Genomic DNA, 10,693 nt, shown 5'->3' with positions numbered 1-10,693 from the left:
TTTGAATATCGTTAAAATTAATAAAGACTTCATCTATTAAAAATGTAGTCGGTGTAGACGAAAGTGCTGGACTTGCTTCGATATGGTTGGGGCGTACAGTTGTAAACAGAGAATAAATAATATCAATTGACCTCCGTCTCGTTTCATTTTTTAAATTTGTATAGTTCTGATTGTATGTATAATTAATACATGTAAGTGATTATGGCTTTGTCTTTCTAACTCTTTGTGTCATTCCCTTTTCTGCTTCAGTGAAACTTACTTATGCGTGCATGCTATTTAATGTTATGTATGCTGATGAGTCTTGTTGTGTTAATACGGTTGTGGTAAAGGTATTGGAATGAATAAGTGTATGTGCGTGTATGTTTTTGCTTGTATTACTATTGACTGTTGATTTATTTTATTCATATTTCATTTATGTTCATTTATTAGCATTTATTTTAACAGGGCCCATCCTAGTATGCTTTGCTTACGAAGAGGTCCTTCCAATGTATCTTTAGAGTGTATTCATTATGTAAATTATTGTTTGTAATGGAAAAATAAATCGAAATTGAATTGATTTGAATAAAATTAAATAAAAATATGAGAAATATAAACAGAACTGACCAGGGCTCCAGGATAAACAGAGCATGATGCCGTGTGATCATTTTATGATGCATACCTCTACATTTCACTTGCTACAGGGTGATTCAATATGGAGGTGAACACTGATGGCGAGGAGATGGGTCCTAGATCAACAGTTCGTTCGTTCGTGTCTCCTTAGATCAAGATAGTAATGTAAAGTTCCTTAACTTAGAAGTAAATTAAATTAAATTAAGTTCTTCCATCGCTCGATTGCTGCAATGGCCGTTTCATTAACAAGGGACAGGTCTTCATCTGTGCAACCCGTTCCGCCGCACTGCAAGAGGTGGTCCATCGTCTGAGTCTCTCCGCAGTCGCAGAGAGTATCTCCTTCATGGGCATAGCCCCATCTTGCCATATTGACCTTACACCGTCCCATTCTCGTCCGCATTCGATTTAGGCATTGCCACTCCGGCCACTTCAGGTTAAGACCTTTGATGAGTACGGGCTTGACTGATGGTGGAGGATTCTGTTCAGGTGGTGGGACAGAATCGAGGAAGCTGTGTCGGGATATAAGTCTTTGTGGGGTTGTAAGTATCCGTGTAGCATGTGTCTGTCATCTGTCGCCTGCTTCATCCGTTCCTTTAGGCAGGTGTTAGTGCGCCTTTGGTTAGGAGATCCAATGCCAGCGAGGTGATATATCTCCTCAACTTTTGTTGGTTTCAGACATCCTGTTATCTTTCGATATGTGTTATTGAGTGTGTTGTCAAGCTTCTTCACATGGGCTGATCTGCTCCAAACTGGGCAAGCATATTCTGCGGATGACATGCATAGAGCAACAGCTGCACTTTGTACAGTTTTGGGGTCAGCGCCATAGTGTGAAGATACTAGCTTCCCGATGATGGCATTTCGAGATTCTACTTTGCCTATTGTCTTCTCGATATGTTTCTTGAAGGATAAAGTGCGGTCAAGTTTTACACCTAAATACACTGGATGCTCGCAGTGGTTAAGTTGCACATTGTTCCACTTTAGCTTCAGTTCTGTCTTTGCCTCCCTGTTCTTCAAGTGGAAAACACACACCTGAGTCTTGGATGGGTTTGCCCGTAGGTAGTTTGCTCTGTAGTACTCCGAAAGGCTTGCGAGCGCTGTGTTGAGATGGAGTTCAACAGCTTCGAAGGTACTATGCTGGGCTGTGATGCAGGTGTCATCTGCATAGATGAAGTTTCGAGTGTTCTCTGTTGAAGGGATGTCAGCAGTGTATATGTTGTAGAGTGTTGGCGCCAGGACGCCACCCTGGGGGAGACCGTTTTTCTGTTTCCGCCATCTGCTCTTCTGCCCATCCAGTTCGACAAAGAAGCGTCTGTTCTGCATCATCTTCTGAATGAATCTGGTGAGTTTGAGGTCATTTGTGATGTCATGAAGTTTTGTCTGTAGCCTTCGGTGATTGACAGTGTCATAAGCCGCAGATAAATCCACAAATACTGCACCTGTGATGAGGTTGTTCTGAAAACCGTCTTCGATGTGTTGGGTCAGGTTGAGAAGTTGTCCCGTGGTGGATTTTCCTGGTCGGAAACCTGCCTGCTCACAGTTCAGTTGGCTGTCAACGTGAGGCCCAATTCTGTTGAGAATAAGGCGTTCAAGCAGCTTGTATGTTTGGCACAGGAGCGAGATCGGTCGAAAGTTCTTGGCTTCGTTCGAGTCCTTTCCTGGCTTGAGGATAGCGACGACTTTGGTTCGGAGCCACTGTTTTGGGACACATGTGTTCTCGATGCAGTTGTTAAACATGTCTAGCAGCCATTTCTGTGCTACAGAGCCCATGTGTTTGATCTGCTCCGATCTGATGTCATCGATGCCTGCCGCCTTGTTGACGTGTAGCGTGGAGATACCTTTCTGTAGTTCTTCTTCAGAAATAGGTCTTGTGAAAAGAGACATGTTCTGGTCAACTCCAGGTAGTTTGTGCCTGTGTGAATTAGTCGTCTTGGGGGCCTTTCCATTTTTCAACAGCTGATTTGCTACTTCGTCAGCCGTAACATTATAATGCTGTTGAGCTCTGGTGCTGTCAATTCCGAGCTTGCGTATGGTGGCCCACGCTTTCCTGCTGCTGTGTCTTAAGTCTGTTGTTTCAATCATGTGCTGCCACATCTGCCTATGTCGTTGAGATATCCTTGATATAAGCTCTTCTCCAAGGTTGATGGTATCCTCTGAGAAGGCATCTGTGTCGTAGGCTGTGGTGTAGTTTGCCAGAAGCTGACTTGATTCCTCATCGATGCCTGGAATGTATGTCGTGCGGCAGCCTCTTGGGATATGTGTACGTGACACCTTCTTGACTATATCTATGAAGGATTCATAGTTCTTTGGATCTGCAGGGAGATGTGTTAGGGCATGATCAAGGTGTTCGGTGAAAGCAGGCCAGTCTGCCTTAGCAAAGTTGAACCTGCGCTTGAACGGGGTCTTGTTTGGTGTGATAACTGCAGTCAGTTGAATGCCGATGGGTCGGTGTTGGGATCTTGGAATCGGCTCAGCTACAAACTTACGACTGGTGGGAGCAAGCAGCCTGCTGCAGAAAAGTAGATCCGGGTTGTAACGTCTCTTCCAGCGGGCACTGGCGAAAGACTTTGGGAGCTTTGGATCGTGGATTAGTTTTAGGTCGTTGTTTTGGGCCCATGTTTCAACTAGTGCTCCATCATCTCCAGTGGTATCATATCCCCATTGCGTGCTGTGGCTGTTGTAATCGCCAATTACAATATGCCTATTGGTAGTGGTGGAAGGATACGAAAAACTTATGTTTGGTGGCTTGTAGATGGAGGAGATCGTTAGTCCTTTGATTGTCACATTCAGCACTTCGATGTCGTTATTGTGGGTATAGGATGTAGAATCCGGTCTGATCTTCTCGTTCATGAAGATAGCACTTCCATATTGGCGATGTGGCCGCTCGATGGCAAGCTTCATACCCTTGATCTTGGGCCGTGGATTGTCGCTGCCGCGGTGAGTCTCTTGAAGACATAGCACATCGCAGTTCATTTGTTTGCACATATGTGCAAGGACTTCCTCCTTGGCATCTGATATACCTTCGGCGTTCCATGATAGCACCGTCAGGGCCGGTCGTGAGAGGGGTCCCTCAGCGGAATTGCTCTGGGATGCTGCTCTATTGGGCATTTTCATTATGTTATGTTGGTCTTGATCTTAATCGTAATCTTAATATTACTCTAAGTCTAAGTCTAAATTATTATTATTCTCAATCTTAATCTTAATCTTGATCTTCGAAGTAGTTGCTACAACCGGCCGTGTCAGACACGTTGCCCCGGGGTGCGAGATAGGACTCTTGTTGCGTGCCCCCACTTAACACAATTATACAATAACGAATAACATTTCACTTAATTACAAGAATGAAGCAATTAAAATTACTCTCATGCTACGGGGAAGAAAGAAAGAAAAAAAAATGTATATCAAAAATTATGTATAATATATGTACTATATATTATGAACCTATATGGTAATGCAGCAGAATTAATGATAGTCTATCATATATATTTTGAGGAGGTATCAGCAAGGTAGACTAACATATAAAAAAGATAAAGACGTATGACATAAAAAGAATATAATTGAAATGTCCGACTAAGTTCCGTGGCACAAACTCGGCATTATTGGACAAACTATTATTGGATAAACCTAACAATTATAAAGCTTGGTCTTGTTGCTCTGTTCGCCAGCAGTTTAAGGATATGAAACCCCGCGGCACACTACTCACAAAAGCTCTAACAAGCCAAGCTTATACAGAGCCTACAAGTAAAATAATGCCGCGTATGTACCACTCACCCAACCGGTTCAAGAGCAAATTATGATTAACGTAAAACAGGAAAAATAAAAAACAATAAATACCGAATTGTTAACTAAATAATATTAATATTATCAGCACTCAAACACACCCAACGCACATATCAGTACAAAGCGTAACAAAATGCATACATCTATAACATGCATACATGGATATATATATATCTCCACAAATCCAGTAATATGTAATTATTATATTATTTATATTATTTCATATTAATAGTAACATAAATGTGCATATATTAGCATATATATTCAAGTAAAGGATATTCAGGTGACGTCACGTAGACAACTCTGATGACGTCACAATTGAAAATTGAGCCACAGCTGACTTTGTTGCGCTGCGCGTTGATAAGACTTGTTGGATGCGTTCCCAGCGTATACGCCTGTTACTATGACTTTGAAGTTTGATGACAAAAACAACGCTATGATGATTTGAAATAATAATCCTTTTCCAAAAAACAAATTTAAGATTTAAAAAACGATGATAAAACTATAAAATGTTGATCCAAAATAAAAATCAAAGATCCCAAAAGACTCAATACACTGAGCTTTTGAAAAAGATATATTTTTTATTATTAATTGCTTCCCGGAAAGCAGGTGGATGGCCCGTTTTACCGGAGCACAACCAGCACACGTCCGAACTCAACCAAGTCTATCTTTCAACAGTAACAGATGGAGTCAAGGTAAACGAAATGCTTTTCAATGCTTAGGTAGTTTAGAAGGTTAACTCACTAAAGTCAAAAGGAAATGATATTATATCTACTTATCTTTCATATTTCATTAATAATTACGAGGTTTATAGGCTTGATGATCCCACTTCTGATGTTTACACACATTCACGACGAATATCACCCCCTCACATTTGCCACAGAATTGTTGAATTAAATATTAATTAGCAAAACTACTAATTTCCTTTCAAGGAACTAAGGGTCGTCCCTGTAGATCAACAATTATCTAGTTTCTCTAGACCGAGTGCCCACTAAACCGACAAGACATAGCAATGTATGATAAAATATAGGAAATGACAAACAAAAGTCTACGACATAGTCGGCCCTCGAGACAGACAGCTGATGAAAGCGATAAAAACAAAGAAATACATAATAGAAGGTAGTAAAAAAAAATCCGGTGGTATTTCGGCCCGTAGGCCGTCGGTCTATTGAACCTTTTAAACAGTTATCAGAAGCTCTGCAAGACCCACATTGCCGGTCTCTTGTAATTGGTTCTGGTGCCTTTTATAATTACAAATTAAATGGTCTGCGAGCCAATAAAGAGACGATTTGATTCAGTTCATGTTGATAGTCAGTAAGGATACACATTTATCCATTTCTATTAGCGCCAAAACTTGTTTTTGTTAATGCTTTTGTCGTCGTATCGAATCGTCTGAGGGGCTGGACGAAGCTAATAAGCCGTAAACTAAAGAGAAAATACACTGAATTGTAAAAGGGCTTAAAGTACCATGTACCTTTTGCAACCAAACTCAAATTATGTAGAACTTTGCAGGAATTATGAATATATCATGTATGTCCTAGCTGTGAAATGTAAACGTTAGCAGTGTCCTAATAATCAAATTATACAAGGAAACCCGTTTACTTGCTAGACTTCACTGTCAGACACTATTGAGTGACTGACTGGCTTTTTTTCTTCTTTGATAATTACATACATAAAATGAGCTGCAAAGGGTACACGAGCATTTGTGTACATCAATAACCCACTTCTTGTGATGGCCAAAATTAAACTGATTGAATCTTTGCGCAGCACAAAACGTATGACCATTCAGTACAACGGTCTGAAAATCAAGACTATTACTTATTTGCTCTAAAGCTACAAGTCGATTTGACAACTAATAGTCGTTATTTTCCCAGCCCCAACTTTTTTAGGGAAGTTCTAAATTAGTATTGTCTTTCAAATGCTGTTGGAAATCAACCTTTTCATTTGTTGGGCCTGCAAATGGGACATAGTACCTTTAAGTAAATAAATATCTATTACAGAAAAAAGATTAATAAAAGATTCAGGAAATCCATCAAAAGAAAAGAAAATGTGAAAATTTTAAAGTCTTAATCTCTCTAACACAATGAGACCGCCTTTCGATTTATCGCTGGCGCACCCTATGTATTTGTGTTGTACTAAAAATGTCATTTAAAATTTAACCAAATAAAACGATGTAGTAATATCATACCTATGCTCTCTATATATTATTGGATACATATTTTCACCAATAACAATATATGTAATAAAAATATATGGATTTCATCAGACAAATAAACCGAGGTGTACGAAAGTTCGATGACATAATGTTTGATTGTAACCAATTCAGAGATTCATAAATTTCCTATACTTTTGTTGGATTTCCCTCAGATTTCGTAATGATAATGTTTCTCTTATTATCACGCCTTTTTTTTTTCTTTTGGAATGGGCCTTCACTATAGGGACCCGGACTTATAATCGAATACAAAATGTAAAATGTCTTAGTCTTTTAAGTTTTTCTTTGTTTAGTTTTCGTTTAAAAAAAGAAATACTAAATACAACTAGACTTTAATTCGTCACTTAGACGAATTAGGTGATACGTATGATAATGGTTTACATAACGAATAATGCATTACACGATATATTAATTTATAAAATGCTTCTCCCATTTATATGCTTCTCCCATTATGATCTATACATATGTCAAGATTAAATTGTGTCTCCTTGATCATCATGGATCTAGGGAAGATAGATTGAAACAATATATGACCTTTGAACCTGTGCAGTAACCAGTTACACATTTGACTCTAATTTACATCATGAAGAACACCTTTTGACGATTTTATCTTATTCAAAGAAATGAAAATGTAATTGATAAATGATTATCATCATTATGATAATGATGATCATGATGATCATGATCATGATCATGAGCGGGATCCTGACATCTTATTGAAAAAATGAGGGTTGATTTAGATAGCATATAGTCTCAGCTACAACATACTCAAAAATCAACAAAATCCAAGCAGAAATAACGGCGATATTGCTCGCAAAAGACAGGAATGTAGACTCCAGATTTGAGAAAAAGTCATCTCCCATAGGGATTACACGCAAAAAGTAATGGATTAAGTAAAAATAGGTAAAAGTAAAGTAAAAAGGGTTATTTATGACATTATTTGCGATTCTACGTGTTTAAATAATCAAAGGAGATGGTACAGTGAAAGTCAAAAGGAAAAAAAAGTGAAGCAAAAAATTGTTGGAGACACCCGGACTCGAACCAGGGATCTCGAGGTTGGAAGTCAAGTGCGTTACCGATATACCAAAACATCTCCCATAGCGATTACACGTAAACGGGGAATGGAATTCTCACATCCTACTTTGCAAGTGAAATATGAGCATGATCCCGGTATCTAATCGAAAAATAAAAAGCAAAAGTGTGATAGCTTATGGTCTCAGCTACAACATATTCGAAGCTCAGCGAAAACTAAGCTAAAACAACGGAGATTTCGCTCGCGAAAGACAGGAGTGTAGAATCCAGTTTTGAGAAAAAGTCATGTCCTATAGAGAATACACGCAAAATGTGAAAAATAGACATGCCTCCTTTAATCGCAAAAATACGCCATGATGCCTTTGTCAAAATGGAAAATCGTGATAACTATGTTTGTAGAAAATTGTCACAGCTAGAACATAGCCAAATTTGAAAGAAAATTAATAATATTACGAGAAATACACTAAATTTTCCATATATATGCTGACGTCAGGCGCGTACGCAGGGGGGGGGGGGTTTGGGGGGTTAAACCCCCCCCCCCTTTGGAAATTGTTGTGTGTAAACCCCCCTAAAAAAAACCTAAAACCATCCCCCTTTTGGATTTTTTTTTTTTTTTTTTTTTTTTTTTTTATTAAAAAAAAAAAAAAAAAAAAAAATTATTCCCATGGCCGACCTAAAAAAGGTGACCTTACCCCCCCCCCCCAACGGAGCAAAATGTCAAATTTCCAAATTTCGAGACCAAAAAAAAAAAAAAAAAGTGTCCTCTAACCCCCCCCCCCCCCCCCCCCCCCCCCCCGCTTTTTCAGCGGTCGGCTGAATCGTTGCGATTTTTTTGGGACCAAAAAAAAAAAAAAATGTGTCCTCTTACCCCCCCCCCCCCCCCCCCCCCCCCCCCCCCCCCCCCGCTTATTCAGCGGCTGGCTGAGTCGTTGCGAAATTTTCGGACCGATTTATAAATGTTAAAACCCCCCCCCTTGAAAAAATCCTGCGTACGCGCCTGGCTGACGTCATAATATGCAAATTAAAATTTTGAGTTTGGAGGCCATTATGATGACGTCATGAGTTAATTGAGGGTCAAATGAGACATAAAATCATATCTTAGACTCATAATCTATCTAAATATGAAAAAATATTGGGAGTTCCTGTCTATTCTGAAGAGTTACAAAGAATTTTGTATAGGCATGTTTTTGCTCATGTATTGTGGATAAAGATAACGCAGGTCCGCGCGCGCTGTCAACTTTGACGGACGCTCATTGCGCTATTAAAAGGTTAACAAGTCATCAAAATGCTTGGAAAAATGTGCCAAATATGATGATAGACAAAATTCGGCGATTTTATGTTGCAAAATGCTAGTACGCGCAAAAAACGCGCGCGCATGCGCGTGAGCATAATTTTTTGTCAAATGCTCCATATGGCCTAAAACGTATGCCAAAAAATTTGGGGATGATTTAGAGCATTTTAATTTTTTGCGCGCGCGTAAACGCGCGAACGAACGCGCACGCGCGCATTTGCGCACGTTTATTGACCTGAAATTGACCGGACGGATATTGATCTTAATCGTGATAATTATGAATGAGAAATACTTTTCCGTTATGAAGATATGATCATAAGTTGATTTCACAAAATGGCGCCTGGATGACGTCACGATGACTTTGAGTTTTTGAAAAGTCACGCAGTTCTAAGTTAGGCTAAGATCTATCATCATGGCAAGTTTCATGATAATGGCTTTAGCCATTCTTGAGATATCCTGCGAACAAAATTGAGGAAGAATAATAATAATTTCTTCTATACAGACACAAAATAAATACTAGACTTTAATTCGTCACTTAGACGAATTAGGTGATACGTATGATAATGGTCTACATAACGAATAATGCATTACACGATATATTATTTTGTAAAATGCTTCTCCAATTCATATGCTTCTCCCATTATGATCTAGTCATATGTCAAGATTAAATTGTGTCTCCTTGATCATCATGGATCTAGGGAAGATAGACTGAAACAATATATGACCTTTGACCCTGTGCAGTAACCAGTTACACATTTGACTCTAATTTACATCATGAAGAACACCTTTTGACGATTTTTATCTTATTCTAAGAAATGAAAATGTAACTGATAAATGATTATCATCATTATGATAATGATGATCATGATGATCATGATCATGATCATGAGCGCGATCATGACATCTTATTGAAAAAATGAGGGTTGATTTAGATAGCATATAGTCTCAGCTACAACATACTCAAAAATCAACAAAATCCAAGCCGAAATAACGGCGATATTGCTCGCAAAAGACAGGAATGTAGACTCCAGATTTTAGAAAAAGTCATCTCCCATAGGGATTACACGCAAAAAGTAATGGATTAAGTAAAAATAGGGTAATAATAAAGTAAAAAGCGTTATTTATGACATTATTTGCGAATCTACGTGTTTAAATAATCAAAGGAGATGGTACAGTGAAGGTCAAAAGGAAAAAAAAGTGAGAAAAAAAAAGTGTTGGAGACACCCGGACTCGAACCAGGGATCTCGAGGTTGGAAGTCAAGTGCGTTACCGATATACCAAAACATCTCCCATAGCGATTAAACGTAAACGGGAAATGGAATTCAGAAATCCTACTTTGCAAGTGAAATATGAGCATAATTCTGGCATCTAATCGAAAAATAAAGGAAAAACTTTTGATATCTCATTGTCTCAGCTACAACATATCCAAAGCTCAGCGAAAACAAAGCTAAAACAACGGAGATTTTGCTCGCGAAAGACAGGAGTGTAGAATCCAGTTTTGAGAAAAAGTCATGTCCCATAGAGAATACACGCAAAATGCGAAAAATTGACATGCCTCATTTAATCGCAAAAATACACCATGATACTTTTGTCAAAAATAAAAATTGTGAATACTACATTTGTAGAAAATTGTCTCAGCTAGAACATATCATAATTAAAAAGAAAATTGATCCATATTTACAGAGATACAATCAATTTTCCAAAAATATGCTGACGTCATAATATGCAAATTAAAATTTTGAGTTTGGAGGCCATTATGATGACGTCATGAGTTA

General features: G+C 38.6%; 1 protein-coding gene across 1 annotated transcript; it reads right to left on the bottom strand.

Annotated features, from left to right (window-relative positions):
• Positions 1 to 1,038: 1,038 nt before the first annotated feature.
• Positions 1,039 to 3,714, bottom strand: LOC105437319. Its single transcript, XM_030998324.1, has one exon. The coding sequence runs from the start codon at positions 3,712 to 3,714 to the stop codon at positions 1,039 to 1,041; it is 2,676 nt and encodes an 891-aa protein (XP_030854184.1).
• Between the last annotated feature and the right edge of the window lie 6,979 nt (positions 3,715 to 10,693).

Source organism: Strongylocentrotus purpuratus, unplaced genomic scaffold, assembly GCF_000002235.5.
Source record: "Strongylocentrotus purpuratus isolate Spur 01 unplaced genomic scaffold, Spur_5.0 spur5_contig_859, whole genome shotgun sequence".
NCBI classification, from domain to species: Eukaryota; Metazoa; Echinodermata; class Echinoidea; order Camarodonta; family Strongylocentrotidae; genus Strongylocentrotus; species Strongylocentrotus purpuratus.
Note: the sequence above shows the minus strand (reverse complement) of the source record. Positions and strands in the feature narration are given on the sequence as shown.